The sequence below is a fragment of the Nomascus leucogenys genome, chromosome 5 (assembly GCF_006542625.1).
Source record: "Nomascus leucogenys isolate Asia chromosome 5, Asia_NLE_v1, whole genome shotgun sequence".
Taxonomy (NCBI): Eukaryota; Metazoa; Chordata; class Mammalia; order Primates; family Hylobatidae; genus Nomascus; species Nomascus leucogenys.
Genome location: NC_044385.1, coordinates 140,216,681 through 140,243,671, shown reverse-complemented (window position 1 = coordinate 140,243,671; position 26,991 = coordinate 140,216,681). Strand labels below are relative to the sequence as shown.

General features: G+C 47.7%; 1 protein-coding gene and 1 pseudogene across 6 annotated transcripts; both read right to left on the bottom strand.

The window, feature by feature from the left end:
• Nucleotides 1–1,039: 1,039 nt before the first annotated feature.
• Nucleotides 1,040–1,862, bottom strand: LOC100581579 (annotated as a pseudogene).
• Nucleotides 1,863–2,631: 769 nt separating this feature from the next.
• UPF3A (UPF3A regulator of nonsense mediated mRNA decay) lies at nt 2,632–26,589 on the bottom strand. 6 transcript variants are annotated; one of them, XM_030813750.1, is made up of 11 exons: nt 26,143–26,589; nt 25,608–25,714; nt 24,796–24,902; nt 21,318–21,416; nt 21,089–21,199; nt 16,221–16,276; nt 15,973–16,131; nt 15,516–15,548; nt 9,413–9,573; nt 6,381–6,675; nt 2,632–3,655 (listed from the first exon to the last, which is right to left on the bottom strand). In XM_030813750.1, exons 1-11 carry the CDS (start codon nt 26,350–26,352, stop codon nt 3,527–3,529), a joined length of 1,467 nt encoding a protein of 488 aa, XP_030669610.1. In that variant the 5' UTR covers nt 26,353–26,589; the 3' UTR covers nt 2,632–3,526. The 6 variants fall into 6 exon arrangements, with proteins under 6 accessions (XP_030669610.1, XP_003281173.2, XP_030669611.1 ...); XM_003281125.3 differs by lacking the exon at nt 15,516–15,548; XM_030813751.1 differs by lacking the exon at nt 21,318–21,416.
• Between the last annotated feature and the right edge of the window lie 402 nt (nt 26,590–26,991).

Genomic DNA, 26,991 nt, shown 5'->3' with positions numbered 1-26,991 from the left:
TTGTATTATTTAAATTAGGTAATGAGAAAGACTATTTGCTCTATAATTTTAATCTTGACTTTATTGCATTTTCCAGAAATTGGATGAATTAAATCTGCAATCCAAGGCTTTGGCAAATATGCACTGAACACTTTATAAAAATATTGCACTGACAAAGATGTGCTGAAATCACTGCTAATCCCTCAAACCTTTCTGAATATGTCAGATTGAGCTGTTTCTCTCCAAGAGTGGAAAAGCAACAGGTGTAATTAATAGTTAGCTGATAAGTCCTGGGAAATCTTTTATATTTACTTCTCAGAAACAGAGAAACTGGATGATTTTAGTGACTGAATAACAAATCCTTTTAAAAGTTAAGTAGTTCCCAATCATTAGCTTTCAATAAAATTGAAAGAATTATGAGATGGTAGACCATTAGAAGTAATACTGATTGTAGATAACTGAACATTTTGCAATATAACTTGAAAGAAAAAAATTTTTTTTGAGATGGAGTCTCACTGTGTCACCCAGGCGGGAGTGCAGTGGCACAATCTCAGCACATTGCAACCTCTGTCTCCCCGGTTTAAGCGATTCTCCTGCCTCAGCCTTCCCAGTAGCTGGGATTACAGGCATGTGCCAACATGCCCAGATAGTCTTTTTGTATTTTTAGTAGAGACGGGGTTTCACCATGTTGGCCAGGCTGGTGTTGAACTCCTGACCTCAAGTGATTAGCCTGCCTCAGCCTCCCAAAGTGCTGGGATTACAGGCATGAGCCACCGCGCCTGGCCGGAAATTAAAGAATTAAGTGGTGTTAACATAACAAAACTCCTCTGCTCCTTTTTACTATGTGAGCAAGATTTCTCAGTAGTTATATTAATAAAATTAAAAAATGGAATAGAATTGTCCAATACTATCTTATTCTATTAGTAAAAGGTATTCAACTCACCCATTGATAGATAAACCAACTGGGAAAATAAATCCCCATCCGAGATGAGTTTTCTTTTTAATGCATTATTAGTAGAAATTTTAAACGTTCAAGGAAGAGAGGGTAATATAATGGACTCTCATCAGTTTTATCAGCTATCAATATTCTGCCTGAGAAACATAAAGAACTTTATAAATGCAAGGTACTGTTATTTAAGCAATTTAGAAATTCTTAATGATCACCAACTTTCCAGTGGGAATATGGCTTTATTTTACAGATAAGATATTCCCTTTGTGAAGAAGCATGGGCGTAAGTGTTTTTAAAATCCAGTGGTTTTTTTGTTTGTTTAAGTTTGGCGACGTTTTAATGAGCAAGAGTAAGGGTTGAAGTGAGGAGGAATTATGCTGTTAGCTGGCTCTGGGAATCCCATGGTTACACAGAAACAGATTCCTTGTCAACAGGAAGTCTGGTTATTACCCTCAATTGCAGGCACTCATTTTGGTCAGGGAGACATCTCTCCACACCTGCACCATCTTCACATACTCAGGCGGGATTCGACGGTCAAAGCTCTAAAAGCATTGGCCATCGACCATTACCTGGTACTTATTGTCCAGCACCAAGATGCTCAGGTCAAATTCTTTGCCATCCTGAAAGGGTGTATTTTTGGATTTCACCTCAGGCTTCCAGGCCCCATTCTCACACTGTTCATGACCACACAACAGCCAAAGAACACTTGGAAATGGAAGGTGATGTCTGAGTCTTCATTCATCCTGGTGTGGAAATCCACCTGCAGCTGTGGTTCGTTGATGAAACAAACAAGTAGGTCTCCCTTTGACTGCCAAGTAGAACCAACAGACAAGAGCACAGCCTGTGTGTGTGGCACAAGTAGTTGTGACATTTTTGTCTCCCTCTGAGTGGCTCTTCTGAATTGTGTTTAGTATTTTTTTTTTTTGAGATGGAGTCTTGCACTTTTGCCCAGGCTGGAGTGCAGTGACGCAATCTTGGCTCACTGTAAGCTCCGCCTCCCAGGTTCATTCTCCTGCCTCAGCCTCCTGAGTAGCCGGGACTACAGGCGTCCACCACCATACCCGGCTAATTTTATTTTTTTTAATTTTTAGTAGAGATGGGGTTTCACCGTGTTGGCCAGGAGTCTCGATCTCCTGACCTCATGATCCGCCCACCTCAACCTCCCAAAGTGCTGGTATTACAGGCGTGGGCCACCATGTCCAGCCCTGATTTTTTTTTTTTTTTTAAAGAGTGGGTGGGTGAATTTGCTTGTCATAACTTAGTGTTTTGTCTTTCTCTCTCGCTCTGATAGTTACGGCAGATGCAGACAGCGTTTAAGAAAAATTAGCCAGGTGTGGTGGTGCACACCTGTAATCCCAGCTACTCTGGAAGCTGAGGTAGGAGAATTGCTTGAACGCAGGAGGAGTGAGTTTTGGTGAGCTGAGATCACACCACTGCACTCCAGCGTGGGTGACAGAGCGAGACTCCATCTCTGAGAAAAAAAAAAAAAAGATTTTCTAAGTCATTCTCTGTCCTTTTGAAAGTCTGTGTAATATTTACCAGTAAAATATTTTAAGGCCTTACCTTTTGGAATTTTTGCACGTTTTTGACAGCTGCTCAGTGTCATCCAAACCAAGAAAAGAGAACATCTGTATGATTATGCTCTCAGGCATTTGAACTAACAAATCAGAATTTCCCTGACACAGATTCAAAGAATATTTCAGTACTTCTTTAACAAAATTTTTATTTAATAAATGGTTAAAATCGCAGTGCCAAAAATACATTAACATTTAACAATTTCACTGAAAGGAAGAAACTACAGAATGCACAGTTTCAGAAAGCTATTTCAAGTTATTTACAAATAAAGTATCTAAAATTCAAAGACAGGCTCTATATGGTATACCTAGTTTATCCCTTCCCGAACAAAATTTCTGTTATTTGGGCAAATTCTTAAACCATGGTTTAAACCGTAACTGTTACAAACCACAACACATCCATCCAAAGACTGAAACCGTTTTTATCCGGTCAGTGGCAAAAATGTTGAAAGGGCAATAGTTGAAGCTGTTGGGTTTTATACAGTGTGAACTCTGATAAATATTCCTACCAGGGCTAAAACACAGCACACTTTGCAGGCATGGCTGACTCACAAAGGTTGTAATAAACAAGAACTGCCCTTTACTCGATGCCATGGCTCAGAGGCCACCGAGAAGCACGAGTGACTGACAGCTCCTCTGCTTACAAACGAATGAAACCCAAAGTGGATGTCATTCTCACAGCACTGAAAGTGCTTCAGGACTCACACTGATCCAATACTAACTTTCTTCCCTATTTTACACATACTTTTCTACTGTCCAGTGGAAATCATTTTCTGTTTTGGCTAAACAACAAATACTAGTTTATAACAGGAATGGTAAAATCTGTGAGAATTCTGCTCAATTTAATACAAGATCACTACTTTCTTTAGAATGGTTTCTGCGTGTTTCTCTGTCACCCTCTGTATTTTTAGCTTCCAGTTTCCTGGTAAGGAGTTAATTTCTCCTTCCCAGTCACACTCGGGGGTCATTTACACATTTCTGGGATGCCCTCGCTCATCCATGGAGGCCAGGTGCATGCAGTGACTCACTCTGCCTCTTCCCTCTTCTCAGGGCCAGTCCCCGAACCTTCTGCCTTGCAGATCCTCCTGCTTCCGCCACACTCTCGCGCTCGGAAGCGAGCTCCTGGATCATACAGCTGCAAGGCTGGCCGGTCCTGCCAGGATAAGAGGGCATGTTACTCTTAAAAGAGCTGGCAACACAGAAGGGTCAATAGCTCCCTGTATTTCTAGAACTCGATGATATGAATTGTCCAAAGAAAATCAACCAGGCAGCTAAAAATCAGCCCTTTTTTCACAGCACTATCTCAGAAACCAGGCATTCTAAGGCAATTTAAAAAGCCATGTAAATGCTGGTTATCTCGGCAAATGTTATTGCTCAAACAAGAACATGTGATCTGTGGGAACGGTACAATCATGGCGTCCCCCTCTGAGTTGGGAAGTGAACAAAATGAGACGTGGACCCTCAGAGGTGGTTTCAGATCTGCCAACTAAAACTTACTAACGTTGAGTAGTAAGCAATTTCCACGGGGCTTATCCCTGCCTGGCATCTACCAGCAGGGAAACTGAACTGGTCCCTTTTTAGAAAACATCACCCCATCATTTTATTAAACTCCTGGAGGCGAAGCAATAAAAATGACCCATGAAGTCCATGAAGGGCAGCTGTTCAGGGCCTGAAGCAGGCAACAGCCAGGGAAGCATAGAGTGGCCCTGAAGGCCAGTGTCAGCAGCGACAGCAGCACAATTCCTCCCTGATGGGGCCACGAGCCCTGCCCCAGCACTGAAGGGGTGGCAGAGGAAGGCGGCTTCCAGCTTCCGTGAGCCTCCTGCTCCACGCGCCTCCCGCTCCCTGCCTATTCTCCCTGCAGAGCTGCAGCCTTAGCCTCCAACAGCCACCAGGAGCCCAAGTGTGGGCTGCAAGGACGACCATGTGGGCACATCTCATGCTCCTTCTCCAGGATTCAACCTTTACCTCCTCCTGGACTGTGTGTGGAAGCCCACATCTGGTTACCACCAGGGGGTTTAACTTAATTTTCTTTTCCTTGGTATGAACCTGACCAATGGGAGGGGTGGGAACAGGCTCAACAGGCCCCTGGACCTGAATACTCCTGTGGCGCAGAGACAGGCTGCCTGGAGCCAGTATGCACAGCTCTGTTTCTTTTTTTTTTCTGAGACAAAGTTACACTCTTGTTGCCTAGGCTGGAGTGCAATGGCGCAATCTGGGCTCACTGCAACCTCTGCCTCCTGGGTTCAAGTGATGCTTCTGCCTCAGCCTCCTGAGTAGCTGGGATTACACGCATGTGTCAACACGCCCGGTTAATTTTTGTATTTTCAGTAGAGATGGGGTTTCACCATGTTGGCCAGGCTGGTGTCGAACTCCTGACCTCAGGTGTTCCACCCGCCCTGGCCTCCCAAAGTGCTGGCATTATAGGCATGAGCCACTGCACAGGGCCGACAATTCTGCTTCTTACCAGGGCAATACCCGTATACACAGATGGAGCATGGAGCCTGACCTCAGAAGTACATGACAAATGCCAGGCTCCCGGGAAAGTAGCTCCTGCACACAGCGCCTCATTCCCACCACAGCACTGTGAGGCTAAACAGAGGAGCAAATGCTCCCCCACCTCAGGTCGGGGGGAACACCGGGCCATTCACCACCTGCTAAAATAAGGTAACTGAAGACTGAGGACTCCTATGAGCAACTCCCTATCAAAAAGACCCATGGCTGTACTTTGTGCATCCCGAGGTCCAGGCAACCCCAGAAAACTGTGGAGTATTCTAGAGGTGTTCATTCAAGGGTGAAGACAAGAAGGCTCTCCTCTGGCTTTCAGCCTCGACTTCACTGAACTTTTTTTTTTTTTAGACGTAATTTTGCTTTTGTTGCCCAGGCTGGAGTACAATGGCATCATCTTGGCTCACTGCTACCTCGGCCTCCCAGGTTTAAGCAATTCTCCTGCCTCAGCCTCCTGAGTAGCTGGGATTACAGGCGCGCCACCACGCCCAGCTATTCTTTGTATTTTTAGTAGAGATGGGGCTTCGCCATGTTGGCCAGGCTGGTCTCGAACTCCTGACCTCAGATGATCCACCCGCCTCAGCCTCCCAAAGCGCTGGAATTATAGGCGTGAGCCACCACGCCCAGCTACACTGAAACATTTTCAAAGTGAACATTGTTCATACACACAACAACCTGGAAGGATCTGAAAGGAATTAAGCATTCTTGAAATGACAAAATCAGAGGCAGAGAACAGACAATGGCTGCCAGGGGTTAGACATGGGGAGGCAGGTGAGTGGGAACCGGAACCCTAGGCAGCCCTCAGTTTGCTGGGAGGCTGGGCTGGGGCCTGGTGCTGTGAGAAAGGTGATGCCATCTGTAGTGCTGTGCTGGGAAAATGCAATCTGAACAGAAATTAGCTTCTGAAAAAAAAAAAAAAAGCTGTTTGCTTGGCTAAGGGGGTAACCACAGTCCTGTGCTCACCGTCTGTGCAGAACTAACTTACAGGTGTTTGTGAGCCATGGAAATATTCACTAAGAATCAGAATGTTGTTAATAATGTGGAAGAAACCTCCAGGAAATATCATTAAAACTTTCCTTCCTGTCTCAAGGGTAAATTTAATAATCTTATTCTCAAGGGAATCATATAAATGTGCTAGTTTCATACTAAATAAAATCTTTCTTTTTCCTGGTGAAAAATAATTTGATTCTCTGAGAAGAGATGATGACTAGTCTCACTCTAGGATCTGACTTTCAGGAGTAACTGCTCTTGAAAATGCTCAAAGCACTGCATTCCCCAAGACACAAGGCCAAGTGGGGCTGACATGGTCAGCGTGCAGCCTGGACCTTAAGACAGCCAGACACATTTTTCTTTTTGGGTTTAATAAGAACCTTGTTTGCCAGTCGCTCTTTTCTGGGTGCCGGACTGTCGTCACACCTCTGCGCTCTTCCCAGTCTCTCCATGGCCTCCCCCGGAGCCCCGCTGTCGTGGCTCCCCTTCTTCCCTCTGTCTTGGCCAGGTCCTTTCCCCCATCTCTGCTCATCCTCACTCCTTCTGGAAAGCCAGTCAGGCTCGTGGTGAGCTCTGTGCCTCCTGCCGTCATCCACATGGTGTCTTTGTGCTTCAGATTCTTGTTCTTGAGATCTCTCCACATCCCTGTGCTCTTTATCACTGCCGCTGTGTGACCTATGATTCAACACAAATGATCAGCAACTGCAGTAAACCTCCAGTTGGCTGCCCACCCTCCTTTCTACACCGCAGGTTCCCAGACAACAGGGACCTGTGCGAAGTGCTCAGCACTGCACTGCTGAGGCTGCACTGTGACGGGCACACGGCAGGCATTGATAAAAACCACTACAAAGAGGAATAAATCATAGTAATAATATTTGTCATTTCAGTTGAGTGACAGGCAATACGCCCTACGCTAAGGTACTTTTTTTTTTTTTTTTTCTGAGACGGAGTCTCACTCTGTCACCCAGGCTGGAGTGCAATGGGGCGATCTCGGCTCACTGAAAGCTCCGCCTCCCGGGTTCACACCATTTTCCTGCCTCAGCCTCCTGAGTACCTGGGACTACAGGCGTCCGCCACCACGCCTGGCTAATTTTTTTTGTATTTTTAGTAGAGACAGGGTTTCACTGTGTTAGCCAGGATGGTCTTGATCTCCTAACCTCATGATCCGCCCATCCTGGCCTCCCAAAGTGCTGGGATTACAGGTGTGAGCCACCGCGCCTGGCCATGCTCAGGTACTTTTTATACATATTTTCTAATTCTCAATAACCCTCCAAAGTAAATACCTTCTTTTGACCAGGTGTGGTGTCTCACGCCTGTAATCCCAGCACTTTGGGAGGCCAAGGTGGGTGGGATCACCTGAGGTCAGGAGTTCAGCCTGGTCTAAATGGTGAAACCCCCTCTCTACTGAAAATGCAAAAATTAGCCAGGTGGTGGCATGTGCCTGTAATCCCAGCACTCTGGGAGGCCAGGGGCAGGCAGATCATTTGAGGTCAGGAGGTTGAGCACAGCCTGGCCAACATGATGAAATCCTGTCTCTACTAAAAATACAAAAATTATGCCAGGCACAGTGGCTCACGCCTGTAATCCCAGGACTTTGGGAGACCAAGGCAGGCGGATCTCCTAAAATCAGGAGTTCGAGACCAGCCTGACCAACATGGAGAAACCCTGTCTCAAAACCCAAAATTAGCCAGGCATGGAGGGGCATGCCTGTAATTCCAGCTACTCAGAAGGCTGAGGCAGGAGAATTGCATAAACCCAGGAGGCAGAGGTTGTGGTAAGCTGAGATCGCACCACTGCACTCCAACCTGGGCAACAAGTGGAAAACTCCGTTTCAAAAAAACAAAAAAAACAAAAATTAGCCGGGCCTGGTGGCGGGTGCCTGTAATCCCAGCTACTCGGGAGGCTGAAGCAGGAGAATTGCTTAAACCTGGGAGGCGGAGGTTGCAGTGAGCCAAGATCGTGCCACTGCACTCCAGCCTGGGCGACAGGGCGAGAATTTGTCTCAAAAATAAAATAAAAATAAAAATAAAAATAAAAATAAAATAAAAAAATATATAAAATAAAACAAAAAAATAAACCTTTTCTACAGATAAAGTGACTGAGACTAAAGTGGTCCAGTGGCTGTCCTGGGAGCCCAGGTGCACATCCATCATGATTAACTGACATTTAATAATGGCAGATTATCTTTATGCATGTATCAGAATATTAAATGATAGTAAATAAATGGCTGCTTCGCTCATTGGCAGGGCTGGTGGGAACCACAAGGATCTGTAACCAGGTATGAATTCACACCAGACACGTGGCAGCAGGCACTGCTGTGTCATGAACAGTCACAGTAACAACACCTGTAACATAATCACAGTGCTTCACAATCATGGATTTGATAATCATCTATAAATTTTATAAACAAAGCAATAAACCAAAACTCCCAAGTAGAAAAAATACTTCATCAACTGAACGAAAGGCAGTGAGAAATCACACCCATGACTGTGACTCTGGGAAGCTGGCAGCCTAATCCCATTAGTCTTCCCACCTAAAATCCACGTCCACCATCCCCCGTGAGCCAAGTGCTCCTGGGCACCAGGAGACTGTGGGTGGTGAGATGCGGTGAGTGGGCACAGTCCCGGAGGGGAAGGTAAGCCCAGGTGCCTGGGGCCCTGAGGATGGTGGGTGCCAGGAGCAACAGGGACAGGATCCCTCCTGACTGGCATCTGGCTGGTCTCTCTGGCCCACCGGGCAGATACTGCTGTGTCTGTCCCTTTCGCACATGAGCTCCCTCCACAAAGCTGTTCCCTCCACAGAGCTGCACTGTCATATGCAGCAAAGGAAAATAAAAAGGGAGGACCCACAGTGCACAGCCAAAGCTCCTGGTCAAGATCCACAGCCAGAGGAGCCAGGGACAGCTTCAACCAAAGGATCGCAGCACTTAAAATTCTGTTTCTCTATCACAAAAGATCTGCCAGCCCTAAAAGAGGGGGTTCCCAAATATGCAATTCTGTAGATAAATTGCAAGGGGGATAAAAGAGCAAAGGGCAAGATATCACAAACACAGATAAAAATTAAAAACAAAACAAAACAAAAAACAAAAAGACTGGGAAGACAGATCCTGAGGACCTGACATGCAACAGCAGGAATCCAGGAGGCGGCTCAAGAGTAAAAGGAGGACATGGAGGCAAAAGCAAAACAAACAACAGGAAGAAATTCCCCGATCTGAAGACAGACTTGAGACTGCAGACGAGACGAGTTCACTAAGTTCCTGCCATGCTGATGGGAAATGAAGGCTAAGTGTACCCGCACACCCTGGAAAGTCCTGGATTCCAAGAACAGTGTGAAACAGACATACTCGTATTGACAAGGCCTACGTCACCATGACTGGGTGCTGACGTGGTCGTAACAATGAAAGCACACTCACGTCTCCTGGGGCTCCTCCAGCGAGCCTTCCACAGGCCTGGCTTTTACGACTGCACCGGGGGCACAGGATTCCTGCTTGCCACCTCCAGTATCAATCTCCTCTCCTCTTTCTTTTGGTTTCTCTGTGGTTGGTTCCTCTCCCTTTTCTGGTTTCTTAAGAAGCTGAGAAATTACAATGTTAGTAAAATATCACCTCAAGAGCACACTTTAAAAGAAGCTGTTAAATAAATAATTACAAATATACCCCAATATTGAAGCCAAATGTTTGCACAGCAAAGAATTAAAGCTAAAGGTCCAAAAATGAGGTTTTTGGTTTAATACGTGGTGGAACATTCAGTGAATGAAATATTTTTTAGTCATGAAAAGTAAGGTAGGTTAATGTGATGCAAAGATGTTCACGTAATGAATAAAGGGCTAAAAAACAGAACATGCACCAAAATCTCACTTATACTTTTTTTTTTTGAGACAGAGTCTCGCTCTGTTGCCCAGGCTGGAGTGCCGTGGCGCACTCCCGGCTCACTGCAGCCTCTGCCTCCAGGGTTCAAGTGATTCTCCTGCCTCTACCTCCTGAGTAGCTGGGATTACAGGCGCCCACCACCACGCTCAGCTAATTTTTTATATTTTTAGTAGAGACGGGGTTTCAGTATGTTGGCCAGGCTGATCTCAAACTCCTGACCTCAGGCAAACCACCCACCCTGGCCTCCCAAAGTGCTGGGATTATGGGCGTGAGCCATTGTGCCCAGCCCCCACTTCTGTTTATGTTCACACACACACCACCATCTAAAGGGCTCTGCAGCACTGTGTTAATAGTGATTCTTTCCTTTTTTGAGATGCAGTCTCGCTCTGTCGTCCAGGTTAGAGTGCAGTGGCGCAATCTTGGCTCACTGCAACCTCCGTCTCCTGGGTTCAAGCGATTCTACTGCCTCAGCCTCCCAAGTAGGCAGGACTACAGGGGCATGCCACCACACCTGGCTAATTTTTGTAGTTTTTGTTTGTTGTTTTTTTTGAGACGACATCTCACTATGTCACCCAGGCTGGGGTACAGTGGCTTGATCTCAGCTAACTGCAACCTCTGCCGCCTTGGTTCAAGCAATTCTCCTGCCTCAGCCTCCCAAGTAGCTGGGATTACAGGCTCCTGCCACCGTGCCTGGCTAATTTTTGTATTTTTAGTACAGATGGGATTTCACCATGTTGGCCAGGCTGGTCTTGAACTCCTGACCTTGTGATCCCCCAGCATTGGCCTCCCAAAGTGCTGGGATTACAGGCATGAGCCACCGTGCCTGGCCAGTAGTGATTACTTCTAGATGGCAGAATTGAAATGACTTTATTTCCTTTCATCTATAGGGTCTAGTTTTCCTGAAATAGACAAGTATTAGTTTTGTAATAAGGAAAAAAAAATTTTAAAAGGCTGCTTCCTATTGATGATTTTTAGAATAGTTTATAGTTTTCAAAACACTGATTATTCTCTTTCCTGAAACAGAATTAATGAACAAGTCGCCACGACATATTTCATCTGCCCTGTATGCCTCTGGGCCTTTCTCCCTGCTCTCCGTAGAGTTTTTGAAACTAAAGAACTTCAGCTAACTTGAGAAAAGGGAGAAAAAAAAAAAAAAAAAAAGAAATGGAAGCACCACAGACAGATAATTTGTAGAACAGAAATGGAAGGTGTACATCTGAGAATCCTGTTCTCAGTCATAATTGCAGCATAGCAAGACCATACACGGATGCATTCAATCACACGCGTTCACTTGGGAACACAACGCATCATGCAAGGTGGAGCACTGGAAGCCGCTTCTCATCAAGCGTGGGCCCCGTGTCAGCTGTGAACATCCTCTTATTCTGCCTATGTGGAATCTGGGAACTTAAACATTTCCTTTCCAGTAACTGTCCATCTTTTATAAAGATTGCAACAGTAATATGTCTGTAATAAATGTGAGCCATAGGGAAGTGCAAATCTCCAGCCACCCATTCAACAAATATTCTGTGTGCCTAGGAACTGTCTTACAACATTTCTGACTGCACGTCTTTTTCAAAACCACCTCTCCGACACCAGCTGCGTGCTCCACATTCAACTCAACTCTGAGACCATCGGAGTTAGCACCAGAACCCACAAGTCAAGGGCTCGGTCCCACAAGACTGCCCCCCTTTCAGATGACAGCTCCAAGTTCCAGTGTGTCACCGGTACTTCTGACCAATCAGCAATAAATTCAGGGGTTCCCGATGGCCTCTGCTCAGATTTGGTAAGTTGCTGAAATGGCTCACAGAACTCAGAAAGGCACTGTCTTCTCGATTACTGGCTTATCATAAAGGATACGACCCAGGAACAGCCAAACGGAAAAAACGCACAAGGTGGGTATGGGGTATGGTGCAGTGGCGCCTGGAGCTTCCATGCAGTAACCCCCCCAGCACCTTGATGTGCTCACCAACCCAGAAGCCCCGTCTTTTTTTTTTTTTTTTTTTTTTGAGATGGAGTCTTGCTCTGTCACCCAAGCTAGACTGCAGTGACGCAATCTCGGCTCACTGCACCTTCGCCTCCTGGGTTCAAGCGATTCTCCTGCCTCAGCCTCCTGAGTAACTGGGACTACAGGCATGCGCCACCACGCCTGGCTAATTTTTGTATTTTTAGTAGAGACGGGGTTTCACCATATTAGCCAGGCTGGTCTCCAACTCCTGACCTCGGGATCCACCCGCCTCGGCCTCCTGAAGTGCTGGGATTCCAGGCGTGAGCCACAGTGCCCGGCCCCCAGAAGCCCTGTCTTTAGCCATTATTAAGGTTTCATGATGTAGGTGTGACTGATTAAGTCACTGGCCACCGGTGACCTCTTTCTAGGCCCTCTGCCCTCTCGGAGGCTAGGGTGGGACTGAAAGTCCCAACCCTCTAGTCCTGCCTTGGTCTTTCTGGCAACTAGTCCCCATCCTGAAGCTGCCTGGGGACCCCAGCCCCTAGTCCTCTCATTGGCATATAAGACACTTATATTACTGCAGATTCCCGAGGTCTGAGGAGCTGTGTGCAGGAACCAGGGACTAAGAACCCTGTGCTAGGCACTAGGGAATGGCTGTGAATGAGACAAGAGGTGCCCCTACCTTGAAGGAACTCGCGCCCGATGCGCCACCTGAGGCAACGGTGGTCAAGGGGGAATGCTGTGAACAGTGGCAAAAATATGAAAAAGGAAACAAAGGAATAAGATAACCTCAGGTAGCATCAAAGGCTACAAACACACACGAAGGCAGAGTAAAGCATCAGAAACGCAGGAAGAGGAGGGTCCAGGAGGGCTCTCTGCAGAGCCAAGACGGGAACTAAGACCAGATGCCAAGAAGGAGCCATGGACACGTCTGGGGAAGTCCCTGTGGAGGGAAACGTGCAGACGCCTTAGGTGGAATCCGCTGGTGCATTCAGGAGAAGCCAGCAGGCCAGAGCCGCTGCAGACGAGCTGGGGAGCAGGCCAGCTCTGCCATGCCCTGCAAGGCTTCCAGAGGCCAAGCGGAGCGCATGGGCAGCTGTGCTCCCTCCCAGCCCTCGCCTGTGTGTGTTCACCCATGTGGCCACACATAAGCTCTCTGCTTAGCATCCTCAGAGAACCATTAAACAGCTGAGCTGTTGTGTGCCATATTTCTTTTTTTCTTTTCTTTTCTTTTTTTTTTTTTTGAGATGGAGTCTTGCTGTGTCGCCCAGGCTGGAGTGCAGTGGCACAATCTTGGCTCACTGCAAGCTCCGCCTCCCAGGTTCACGCCATTCTCCTGCCTCAGCCTTCCAAGTAGCTGGGACTACAGGCTCCTGCCACCACGCCCAGATAATTTTTTGTATTTTTAGTAGAGATAGAGTTTCACCGTGTTAGCCAGGATGGTCTCGATTTCCTGACCTCATGATCCGTCCGCCTCAGCCTCCCAAAGTGCTAGGATTACAGGTGTGAGCCACCGCGTCCAGCCTTTTTGAGATGGAGTCTCGCTCTGTCGCCCAGGCTGGAGTGCAGTGGCATGATCTCCGCTCACTGCAACCTCTGCCTCCCAGGTTCAAGCGATTCTCCTGCCTCAGCCTCCCAAATAGCTGGGACTACAGGCATGTGCCCACCACGCCCAGCTATTTTTTTGTATTTTTAGTAGACATGGGGTTTCACCGTGTTAGCCAGGATGGTCTCGATCTCCTGACCTCGTGATACGCCCGCCTCGGCCTCCCAAACCATATTTCTCTTTATTAAGAATAGCCATGAGTGCTACGCATGGTGGCTCATGCCTCTAATCCCAGCAGTGGGAGGATCGCTTGAGCCCAGGAGTTCAAGACCAGCCTGGACAACACAGTGAGACCCCCACTTCTACAGATTTTTTTTCAATTAGCTATTCAGGTATGATGGTGCACCCCTGTAATGGGAGGCTGAGGTGGGAGGATCACTTGAGCCTGGGAGGTAGAGGCTGCAGTGAGCTGTGATTGTGCCACTGCACTCCAGCCTGGGCGACAGAGTGAGACTCTTTGTCTCAAACTCCCCCACCAAAACCAAACAAAAAATAGCAAAATAGCCATGAGCCATCTGTCTTTCTTTAAGCTGTTGATACACCTTCTTTTGCATTTCTCCACAGATTCCATTTTTCAGGCATTAAAAGAATTTCAATTTTCCACATGATTTAGAAGTGAAAGACCCCCATACTGGGCACAGATGCTTATTAAAAGCTAAACCAGGCCAGGTACGGTGGCTCACGCCTGTAATCCCCAAACTTTGGGAGGGTGAGGCAGGAAGATCACTTGAGTCCAAGAGTACGAGACCAGCCTGGGCAATATAGTGGGACCCCCATCTCTACAAAAAACAGAAACAGGGTCTCTCTCTGTTGCCCAGGCTGGTCTTGACCTCCTGGGCTAGAGCAATCCACCCGCCCTGGTCTCCCAAAGTCCTGAGATTACAGGAATGAGCCATCATACCCAGCCAACTTTTTTATTTTTGACTGCTGACCGTATCAGAAACAAATCTATGGTTCAATGATCTCTTCCCCACCGTTTCCAAACCTATCTTCTTTCCCCAAGTCCTGACATTTCATTTTTTTCCTCATATTATACAATTTTATTGAATATAAGGTATTCAATAAATAATAAGTAATGAGTGATACCTTAGGTTCAAATCTAGGTTTAGTACTGAGGAGGTAATGGCTGGTCCCAATTCTGGCCAACACATTTCACGCAGAGAAAAATTCCCTCTATGTATTAAACCACCCTCATAAATGAATGTATCAGTCACAGAAAAAACTCAGCAAGAAATACAGAAACTCATTAGTGCTACCACAAAAGAAATGATAAAACCCGGTTCTGAGTCAGGCTTCACACAGAAAGGCAAAACCAGTGGTTTTCAAATGTGTATTTTTTAATCAGGAAAACTTTTCTTTTTTGAGAGAGTCTCGCTCTGTCACCCAGGCTGGAGTGCAGTGGCGCGATCCCGGCTCGCTGCAACCTCTGCTTCCCGGGTTCAAGCAATTCTCCTGCCTCAGCCTCCTAAGTAGCTGGGATTAAGGCGTCCGCCACCACATCTGGCTAATTTTTTTACTTTTAGTAGAGACAGGGTTTCACCATGTTGGTCAGGGTGCTCTTGAACTCCTGACCTCGTGATCTGCCCGTCTCAGCCTCCCAAAGTGCTGGGAGGAAAACTTTTTTTTAAAGGAAAATGTAGAGGGTGGAGAATGGGAGGAGGGTGAAGACTGAAAAACATCAGGTACTAACTATGCTGATTATCTGGGCAACAAAATTATCTGCACACCAAACCCCAGTGACACTTGATTTACCCATGTGACACACCTGCACATGTACGCCTTGAGCCGACAATGAGCACGTGACACACCTGCACGTGTACGCCTTGAGCCGACTGAACACGTGACACACCTGCACGTGTACGCCTTGAGCCGACTGAACACGTGACACACCTGCACGTGTACGCCTTGAGCCGACAATGAGCACGTGACACGCCTGCACGTGCACGCCTTGAGCCGACTGAACACGTGACACCTGCACGTGTACGCCTTGAGCCGACTGAACACGTGAACACCTGCACATGTACGCCTTGAGCCGACAATGAACACGTGACACCTGCACGTGTACGCCTTGAGCCGACAATGAGCACGTGACACACCTGCACGTGTACGCCTTGAGCCGACAATGAAAATGTTAACACACCTGCACGTGTACGCCTTGAGCGAAAAACGACACCTGCACAGCTGAGAAATGAAAATGAAAAAATGTACGCCTTGAGCCGACAAAGTGGAAAGTTAAAAAAAAAAAAAAAAAAAAAAGAGTGTCAGCAGCAGCCCAACGTGTGCCAGTGTGGGGCTCCTGTGGGGTGTGCTCCCCACTGCACACCCAGGAGGACAGGTGCCCAACAGCAGCCTGAGGACTCCCAGGGCTCAGGACGCACTGTGAAAACCACTGCTGTAGGATGGAAAGAAAGATGGAAAAGATGGAAAAAAATAACAACACAATATTAGATTAATTCAGAATGTTTTCCAAATTCTAAGAACTAAGATATGTAAAAAGTATAATTACTACAGCAGAACTGTTTTTGGAAAAAGGAAATGTTTCCTCAGAATTACCTTGATCTGTACTTCTTTCTCTGCAATTTTCTTCTGTTTATCTGTCTCTTTTTTTTTGCATCTTTCTTCTTCTCTTCTTCTTCTTTTTTCCTCTTCCCGCAAACGTTTCTTTTCTAACTCTCTCCTCCTCCGTTCTTCTCGCTTCTCTTCTCGAATTCTCTAAAGACATGGAAGAGCGTGTGTATAAACTGCCTGGATGAGAATGGCAGAAGCAGGGAGGGTGTTCATCAGGTAAAGGCCAGACCTACCTGCTTTTCTAATTTTCTATTTTTAATATATTCCAAAAGAGGTGTGGTTCTTCTAGCTAAAACACAAAAATTGTAATATGGTATTTAACTCCTAAAGAAAGATTTATTTTAAATACCTGTTTTCAATGTAATCTTTAAAATAAATAGGGGAACGATGTCATTACTTTTTAAATTTACACACTGCCTCCAGGGAGTTTTATTCCATTACTGTCAGGTCAAGTAATTTGAAAGCATCAACAATTTTATACATAGTAGACATCTAATTCCTGATTCTTAAGGGAGACTTAAAATACTACAAGATGATATTTTTGTAGGTACCTTAAATCATTAAATAACATATATTTACTTTGATACATCGCATATCCTGAGAACTTTTTCATTTTCCGTTCTCCAAGCAACGGTTTTAAATAACATGGATTCTTGTAATGTCTTACAATATATACTCCATAAAATCCCAATGATAAGACATACAACTCTGGATTGCAGTTTAGAGAATGACTCCACATGGGCCGGGCGTGGTGGCTCACACATGTGATCCCAGCACTTTGGGAGGCCAAGGCGGGCCGATCACCTTAGGTTGGGAGTTCGAGACCAGCCTGACCAACATGAGGAAACCCCATCTCTACTGAAAAAATACAACATTAGCCAGGCATGATGGCACACGCCTATAATCCCAGCTACTCGGGAGGCTGAGGCAAGAAAACTGCTTGAACATGGGAGGTGGAGGTTGCAGTGAGCCGAGATTGTGCCACTGCACTCCAGCCTGGGCAACAACAGCGAAACTCTGTCTCAAAAAAAAAAAAAAAAAGAGAAAGAAAAAGAAAATGACTCCATATGGCACTGCTGATTTCAGAAAAGGCACCAACTACTAGGGAATGAACATTTCTACAGACTCTATCTTGGTCCTTCGCTTTCATGCCCGACCTCTCAGATCTGACCTGGATGTGGGTGCCCAGGCAAGCTGGAGGCCCACAGGCCCCACCTCAGAGGGACTCGCGCTGAGGTGGACGGGCCCCACATCCCACCAACACAAGGACACAAACGGGAAGGGGGAAGATGGTCTGGGTCTATTCTGTAGGTCTATAAGGTCTCAGACTAAACAGGGTTGGGAAGAATCCCTGGACGTACCTGAAAACTGACACAACATCTCTGGAATTCTGAGGACCAGGAATGAATCAGGAATCATAGGAGAAGCCCTGGCCAGGGATCCATCACTTGGAACTGAGGACCCCTGACACCCTGACATCATAGATGAAATGGCACCTGTCCCAGGAGCCCTTCCCCAGGGACAGTGGTTGTAGGGAAGAGCCGATTGTCCCAGGAGCCCTGCCCCAGGCACAGTGGTTGTAGGGAAGAGCTGATGCGGGTACAAATGCCACATTTCGTGGCAGACACAGTTGCCACAGAGAACACTCCCCCCAGGAGTCCCTGGGCTGACCATGAGCTCTGTCTCAGGGTGAGTACAGACACTGGCTCAGGTAAATGGTCAGCTCTTTGTAATGCGCAAATTATCTCAAATCAGCCAGGGTTCTGTTCTGCTCTGTGGAAGGCCTGGACTTGTCAGCCGGGAGCAGGGCGAGACCACCCGGATGTGCGAGGAGGCTGACCCCAGACTCCGCTTGCCCACCTTCCTCTTCCTATAAAACGTTTGCCCTATCACCCACAGGGCTCACGGGAAAAGTAGGTAAGACCTGAATAAGAAACTGTTCTACACATCATAGAAGTATGTTATTTATCAGACGGAATACGCACAACCATGCAACAGAACACGAGTAAACAGAAGTCTCAGAGCTGAAGCCAGGCCTGTCTGCTCTAAAGGCCTATGCACCAGACTAACTCAACAACTCGAGTCCTTGCCAGTAAGAGCTTTTGAATATTTCCATTTAACACTTGCTTCTCAGACCTGTGCAGCAGAATCCACTGGAGGCCAAAAGCTTAGAAAAGAAAAAGGTAATCTGCCATGAATTGCCTAAATTTTTTTTTTTTTTTTTTAGAGACGGAGTCTCACTTTGTCGCCAGGCTGGAGTGCAGTGGCGTGGTCTCAGCTCACTGTAACCTCCGCCTGCCGAGTTCAAGCGATTCTTCTGCCTCAGCCTCCCAAGTAGCTGGGACTACAGGCGCATGCTACCACGCCCAGCTAATTTTTGTATTTTTAGTAAAGATGGGGTTTCACCATGTTGGCCAGAATGGTCTCGATCTCTTAACCTCGTCATCTGCCCGCCTCAGCCTCCTAAAGTGCTGGGATTACAGGTGTGAGCCACTGCACCCGGCCAAGTTTCAATTTTTAATACGTAGAAACAGCAATCACAAAAACAAGGAAGACTCTACAGCCAAGTCCTGGAATGAATTAATCGCTCCCATCAGGGATGGTGGATTCTAAGCCACATTCATTCACTCATTCAGTCAACTTTTGTGAAGCACTGGCTGTGCAGCAGACTCTAGGGCAGATGCCAGGACATGCCCCCCTCTCCCCACCCCAGCAGGAGCGACGTGTCTGCCCCAAAAAGGTACGTCTCAAAACAGCCCTGAAGCGACCGATCCTATGCAAGGGGCATTTAAAACAAAGTGAGATGGAAATGGGAGGGGCAGGGAGGTGAGGCCTGTAATTAACGTCTAATTTGCTTCTTCCAGCTCTTCTTCAATTCATCAAGTTCTTAAGTGGAATCTCGACTTTGCCCCCAATACTGTCCTACCTTCGTGTTCCCTTGCGTGTAATGGTGCCACAATCCACCCATCTGTTCAAGCCAAGCACTGGAGTCTTAATTCTTCCTGTCCCCTTACCTCCCACACCCTATCGGTCTGTCGGTCCTGTCCAGTCCCCAAAACACACGCTCATCTCCTGGCATCCACGGTCTATCCCATGTGACACCACCAGAGTGATGGGGACAAATAATCAGACCATGCCACTCCCCCAGTGGCTTCCAGTTGCCCTGGAATGAATCTAAACGTCTTGCAGTGCCCCGAACCTCCAACCACGCTGCCCTCACCCGTGTGCCAGCCCCACAAGCCTGCAGTGAAAAGCGACAGCAGCCGGCCCTGCCCCTGGCGCTTCCTTCCTCCACTGCTCAGCACCGCCAGTCTCAGCTCATCTCCTGACCTCTTTCCCTCCCGCAGCCAGACTCAGCTCCAGCTCCACCACTATCTTGGAGGGAGTCTCCCAACCTCTTTCCCTCCCATATTCCACTTTCTCACATCAGTGGCACTGATTACAAACTGAGGTGCCCTGGCTGGACTATTCCTGCTCCTACTTCCTACCTGTCATCCCCGATGGCAGGCAGAGGCCTTGTGTGACCTGTTTACCACTTGGCCCCATGCTGAGGCCCAGCGTCAGTGCCCAGGCAGCATGCAGCCTCAGCATATTTTGTTTACTTTAGTGATCAAAAGCTTTATTATGGGTAGGCGTGGTGGCTCACGCCTGTAATCCCAGTACTTTGGGAGGCTGAGGCAGGCAGATCATCTGAGGTCAGGAGTTCAAGACCAGCCTGGCCAACACGGTGAAACTCATCTCCACAAAAATATAAAAATTAGCTGGGCATGATGGCAGGTGCCTGTAATCCCAGCTACTCAGGAGGCTGAGGCAGAAGAATGGCCTGAACTGGGAAGGCAGAGGTTGCAGTGAGCCGAGATTATGCCACTGTACTCCAGCCTGGGCAACAGAGTGGGGAAAAAAAAAAGCTTTATTACTAGACAAATGAAGAAAGTGAATGGGCTATTTCAGTAACACTAATCTTTTTTTATTAATTCAATCAAATTTACTAAATTCCTGAACTTTTCTGTGCTGCAACCGCGAAGATGAAAATCTAGTTCCACTGGGGAGACAAAACAAGAAGGGAGTTTATGTGGTGGGAGACAGGCAGGAAGATAAATGATCAACAATGTGGCTGTCACGTCACATCAATTTTGTTTTTTTGAGATGGAGTCTCGCTCTGTCACCAGGCTGGAGTGCAGTGGTGCGATCTCGGCTCACTGCAACCTCCGCCTTCTGAATTCAAGCGATTCTCCTGCCTCAGCCTCCTCGGTAGCTGGAACGGTGCGCACCACCACGCCCTGCTAATTTTTTGTATCTTTACTAGTAGAGATGGGGTTTCACCATGTCGGCCAGGCTGATCTCGAACTCCTGACCTTATGATCCGCCTATCCTGACCTCCCAAAGTACATCCATCTTGATGGGTGGGCAGGGCACAGCCTGGGCGGGAGAGATGAGAGGTGAAGAACGGGGGCTTTGAGGAAAGGAGATCCACAGAGAGGAGAAACACAACCAGGTGTGTCTGGGACTAAACGACAAAGTTTGCCTGATTTTCATGTCAGTGCTACTGGGAAGTACGCGGGTGCTACTGGGAAGTAACTATTTCTAAAGGACACCACTTGTGGGCATGGGGTGGAAGGCTGGATTTAAACTCGATTCTGTGCTCTGGCTGGGCTTATCCACACGTTGGCTTGGCTCAGGGAGCCTGGCATTTGTGTTGAAGCAGCAAGATGACCTCACCACGAGCAAAACATCTCATCCCTATGGGCTCCTGAGGCATCCGTCTGTGACCACTGACTTCAACTTTGTGACACAACGTGCCTTCCCTGACACTCAGGAACAGACCATTCATGTGTCTTCTCCACTGCTCATTCGGAAGCATCATAACTTAAAATGATCATAACTAAAAAAATCACATGCTCTCCATCAACCAACGCTCAGAAATATTTTCCCATGCTGCCATCTTGCCATTCTTTTGTCAAAACTGGAAATTACTCTACATTTCTGCCAAGCCTGTAACAAGTTTCAACTTGTTACCACAATCAAGAAAAACAGAAAAAACGTATATCCTCTACGAGTAAATCCCTCAATAAAGAAAAGAAAAGAAATGAGCAAAATAGACCAATGAGCTCTCTTGTCTTCGCCTCCATCTCCCCCAGCAGAGTCTCAGGGTTGGCACTGGTCTTCTCTTCCTCCACACAGTAGGTTTCTAAAAACTTCTTATATTCTGGATCTAGACATTAAAAAGTAGAAAGAAAATAAATATAATCTTTCCCAACTACGAAAGAATTACATTTGCTCAGTGTTCTTAATTTGGCAGCTTCATAACGTAGCACTTGGAAAGGGCTCACCATCTTCGATGCTTCCAGTCTTGGCATCTTTTTTTCTCAGCTTCTTTTTGGCTATCTTCTGGAACGGAGCAAACTCTACCACTGCAGGATATTCTAGGCCTTTTAACAGGAAACATGTTCCAGAAGCCATTCTGAAATTCTACTACATTCATTTTGGAAAATAATGACCTAGCTTACTTAAAGAGTAAGTATAACAACGACAATGTATTATTACTATTTAAACTATGATTCATCCTACCAGTAAGAGATTAAAAAAAAATTAAAAAACCTACAATTTTATTACACTTTTAAGCACCTGCAACCTTAACATGGCAAACTCCAGACTTAAATAAGGATGAACTCATGGTAAGAACATTTACTTACTAAAACAATCTATCATGTTGTGGTGGTTGCATAACTGAAGTTGTTCAAAATTCATCAAATTGTTCACTTCAAAAGGGTGACTTTTACCATATGTAAGTTACACCTCAATACACCTGACCTCCCCAGCCCCATCCCAAATAATTTATTGTTGGAATACCTTTAAATAATCAGATTTCTTAGCTACATTTTACATTTTATTTTAAAAGGTTAATTCAACTATCAATTTGTTATTTAAGTTCAAGAAAATTACTTTGCTTAGAAGACACCATGGCTAAAATAGAGGGCTTCAAAGGGTTTATAGAATATTCCAGGTGAAATCTGCTTCTGATAAAAGTAGAGAATGGAAGTCATTAGAAACTAACTTCCTTGCTATGTGGGGGAAAAACAAATACACAAAGAGAAATGTTCACTAAGAGAACCTGCTATATGCTGAATCATCAAATGGAACACTGCTACCTAGGTACTAAACCCACTGAGTCATTTTTTTTAGACTTGTCAGTAATGGTCTGTCATAATGGTCTTGTCATAATGGAGTTATAATGACTGAATTATAACTCCTTTAACTGGGAAACATTTTTGTGCCAACCTCCACCATCCAGAATAAAGTCAAGACTCAGGGGGACGGCAGGGCACTGGACCAGCAGGGACGACGTCCAAGTCAGCGCTCGACCCACAAGGCCTAGCACACAGTGGATACTCATTCAATGGCAGATGACACTCCCTGATTCCAAAGCTGAAAGTAATCAGTGTGGTACTGCCATGCAGACAGACACATCCATCAAGGGAATAAAACAGAGAGCCCAGAAATAAACCTTTGTAATATTTGGTCAACTGATTTTTGAAAAGGGTGCCCAGACCATTCAATGGGGAAAAGAAAGTCTTTTCAACAACTGGTGCTGGGAAAACTGGATATCCACAGCTAGAAGAATGAAGCTGGACCCTTACCTAACACCATATACAAAAAGTAACTCGAAATGGATCAAACCTAAATATAAGACCTGAAACCATAAAACACTTGGAAAAAAACACAGGGGAAAAGCTCCATGGCAATGGATTTGGCAATGGGTTGCATATGACATCAAAAGCACAGGCTTAGGCCAGAGACTATAAAAACAACAGCAGGGCGGCGGCTCACACCTGTAGCCCAGCGCTTTGGGAGGCCAATGTGGGGGGAATTGCTTGAGCTCAGGAGTTTGACACCACCCCGGACAACATAGTGAGACCCCATCGCTAAAACACAAAACAACAACAACAACAAAGATAACCGGAAACGAGGACGACTGGCCCCTTGCTCACTACTGGTGGGAACCTAAAATGGCGCAGTCACTGTGGAAAACAGTATGGTATAAATTTTGTGACTTTTTTTTTTTTGAGACAGAATCTCACTCTGTCACCAAGGCTAGAGTGTAGTGACACGATCTTGGCTCACTGCAACCTCTGCCTCGCGGGTTCAAGTGATTCTCATGCCTCAGTCTCCCAAGTAGATTACACGCACGCACCATGATGCCTGGCTAATTTTTTTTTTTTTTTTTAGTAGAGACAGGGTTTCACCATCTTGGCCAGGCTGGTGTCGAATCCCTGACCTCAAGTGATCTGCCCGCCTTGGCCTCCCAAAGTGCTGGGATTACAGGAGTGAGCCATCACACCTGGCTGTGTTACATATATTTTACATATATATACACACACACACACACACGTACATACACATAAATATTTTTTCGCTCCGTCGCCCAGGCTGGGATGCAGTGGCATGATCTCAGCTCACTGCAACCTCCACCTCCCAGGTTCAAGCAATTCTCCTGTCTCAGTCTTCCGAGTAGCTGGGACTACAGGCACCTGCCACCATGCCTGGCTAATTTTTGTTATTTTTAGTAGAGACGGGGTTTCACGTTGTGGCTCAGGCTGGTCTAGAACTCCTGACCTCGTGATCCACCCGCCTTGGCTTCCTAAAGTGCTGGGATTATAGGCGTGAGCCACTGTGCCTGGCCCACCAATATTTTTTAAGTGAAAAAGGGAAACTGAGTAAGTTACTGAATAAATGAGCAATGAACACAAAGGTCAGTTCAAGCATCACATTTGCTTCCAGTCACAGGAACTAGCTTGGCTAATGCTTATTTTTTAACAATCTTTCTAGTCCTTACCCCTCACTGGAGAAAAAGAAAACACTCATCAGTGTCAAAACACGTGGAGTCGGAAGAGGGTGGCTGGGAAGGGGAGGGCAGAAAACAACTTGCTGTGAAAGGTACACAAACGTGACAGCAGACACAGCCTGACAGGAGAAGAGAAGGAAAAAGACGAAAGCAAAACCCTAGAAGTACTGGTAAGGGAACTATTGAGAGTAGAGTTGAAGACTGCTGTCTCCGCAGGCAAAGCTGTTTAACAGCAGTCAGTGACTTCCTGGTGACATTATCATAAATGGTACAGTCATGAAGGGTGCTGTTTAGGAAGACAGAAGTCAGTGTACATTTTGGAAAATTCCTATCAAACAGGTAAAATAATTTAGCTTTAGAACCTAAAAAGATCAAGTTCTCTCATGCAAAAAACTCGCTCATGAAAACCTTCATTCTCTGATGATAATATATAAATAGGCTGTCACCATTACACAGAATTTCTGGAATTTTTTTGGTTTAAATAATTAAATAATTTCAATTTTTAATATCTGCACATAATTACAGTAACATAATCAAAATTTATAATCTTATTTTAGCCTGAGAACTTTTTAATTAAAATGCACAAATAGACCAGATGCTGTGGCTCACGCCTGTAATCCCAGCACTTTGGGAGGCTGAGGTGGGAGGATCACTTGAAGCCAGGAGTTCAAGACCAGCCTGGGCAACACAGTGAGACCCCCGTCTCTACAAAATTTTTTTTTTTAAATCAGCCGATCATGGTGGCACACGCCTGTGGTCCCTGCCACCTGGGAGGCTGGAGGATCGCTTGAGCCGGAGTGTGAGGATGCAGTGAGCCGTGATTGTGGCTGCTGCACTCCAGCCTGGGCAACAGAGCAAGACCGTGTCTCAAAAAATAATAATAAAAAAAAAGCACGAATATTCTAGCAATACTTCATTAGTATACCTACAGATTATAATAGATTTTTAAAAACCAATAATCCAACCTTTGCTGTCAAGGAAGATATATCCATCAAAACGATCTCTAAAAAGAAGGATGTCATCAGGATTCCTAAAATTAATGTATGCTCTTGAGTAGAGATGAGGATAAAGACTGAAATAAGAGATAACAGTGAAAATGGTTAGTGAAAAATACAACAGTCCATTAATTTAGCCTCTTTTTCCTTTTCTGGGCACAACAAACTACTTTAGATAAAACTTTTGTGCCAAATCATCTCAGTTAATTGTAACAACTTGGATATTCTTTAGCAAAAACAAACGCAAAACGTTAACTTTACGAAGCAGAACTCAGGTCCCTTCTCTACTGCCCAGAACCGGTCCTAGGAGGCTGAAACCCTAAGGCAAGGCCAGGGCGCACTCCCAGAGGAACCCGTGGCGCCGAGAGACTCTCCTGACTTGGGGACCCTCTCCGGTATTTGAAGCCGCACTGGCTGCGGCACCGGCGTGGAAGCCACAGGAAGAGCCGGCGCCCTCCCGGCCCCACAGCGCCCCGTCCGCGGCCGAGCAGGGAAGCCCGGGAGGCGCCGGGCGGGCAACGCTGGTCCTTTCAAAAGCACCCGTTTTCCAAAGCGTTAGCCGTCTGAAAATCATCCGCATTTTTAGTGTAAACCACATCTGTGCTTCTTTGTTGGTGGTATTTTTCTTTGACGGGACTGACACGTTTTACTGAAATGTATTTATTCAGAAAGCTCACACAACTCCCATAAAGGAGAAATCAGGGTAAGGAACGTAAGGCAACGGCCAGCGGCGCCGAGCTCTGGGTTCCGCCCTCTCTACCTCCCCTCGGGGCGGGCCTCACCTCAGGTCGGCGGCGAAGAACTCGAAGTAGTCGTGCGCTGGCAGCGGGCGCAGCTGCTCCTCCAGCTGCTCCTTGGTGAGGCCCGGGGGCAGGCGGCGGATGACCACCTGCGGGGAGCGCGCAGCCGTTCCCACCGCGGCGGAGCGTGGACATGGAGCTCAAAAGGCACCGCTTACCGCGCTGGGAGGCCCGGCCCCCGCCCCTCCCGCCTCCCCCCGCCCCTCCCGCCTCCCCCGCCCCTCCCGCCGCCCCCGCCCCTCCCGCCTCCCCCCGCCCCTCCCGCCTCCCCCCGCCCCTCCCGCCTCCCCCCGCCCCTCCCGCCTCCCCCCGCCCTCCCGCCTCCCCCCGCCCCTCCCGCCGCCCCCCGCCCCTCCCGCCGCCCCCCGCCCCTCCCGCCGCCCCCCGCCCCTCCCGCCGCCCCCCGCCCCTCCCGCCGCCCCCCGCCCCTCCCGCCGCCCCCCGCCCCTCCCGCCTCCCCCGCCAGTCAGGGCCGTCCCCTCCTCGCGGGGTTTGCGCGCCCCGCCCCCGTCCCCACCTTGCTCAGGGCCGTCCTCTTCTCCTCGCGAGGTTTGCCCGCACCGCCCCCGCAACCGGAGGACGAGGTTGGCGTCGTCTCAGCCTCCTGCTGCTGCTGCGAGTCGCGGTGGAACTGCACCTCTAGGGCCGACAGCTTTTCCCTCCCGCTCGGGCCCCGCGCGGCAACGGCCGCCCTAGGGCCTCCGGCCCCCTCCTTTTCCGAGCGCATCCCGCACTCTCTGCCTAGCCGCAGCCGCTAGCCCCCGACCAAACCTCGCGAGAACTCGTCCGCCCCAGCCCCGCCCCTCCTCGGGTCGCGACGCTCGGGGCCGCCCACGAAGGGGTCAGGGCGCTGCGGGACGAGTCGGAGTCGGGGTCGAGGTCGGGGTGGTGACCTCCGGCCACACAGCCTGGTTTTCCGCGGGGCCAGGCGGCCCCTCAGGGAGCGGCGGCCGCGGTTTAGGGCGGCCCCGGAAGCGGGGCGCCGGCGGCTTTGGTCCGGGCGTGGTGGGAGGAGTTCGCGGACAAGCCGCCCTGCCATCCCAGCACCGTTTTTATCCGACTCCCCCAGGCTCTCCGTGGCCGGGGCGCTATGAGAGCCGGGTTCGCATTTGAATTTTCTATTTTATTTTTTGGAGACAGTCTCGCTCTGTCGCCCAGACTGGAGTGCAGTGGCACGATCTCAGCTCACTGCAGCTTCTGCCTCCCGGGTTCAAGCGAGTCTCCCGCCTCAGCCTCCTGAGTAGCTGAGACCTACAGGCATGCGCCACCACGCCTGGCTAATTTTTTTGTATTTTTAAAGTAGAGACGGGGTTTCACCTTGTTGGCCAGGCTGGTCTCTAACTCCTGACTCAAATGATCCGCCCAC

Excerpts from the sequence above, each read along its gene's own strand:
- UPF3A (XM_030813750.1), bottom strand. The coding sequence starts at position 26,352 with ATGCGCTCGGAAAAGGAGGGGGCCGGAGGCCCTAGGGCGGCCGTTGCC. Across the intron at positions 16,132-16,220 it reads ATAGAAAATTAGAAAAGCAG|AGAATTCGAGAAGAGAAGCG; the intron begins GTAGGTCTGGCC and ends CCATGTCTTTAG. Across the intron at positions 9,574-15,515 it reads CTCAAGGCGTACACGTGCAG|CTTCTTAAGAAACCAGAAAA; the intron begins GTGTGTCACGTG and ends GTAATTTCTCAG.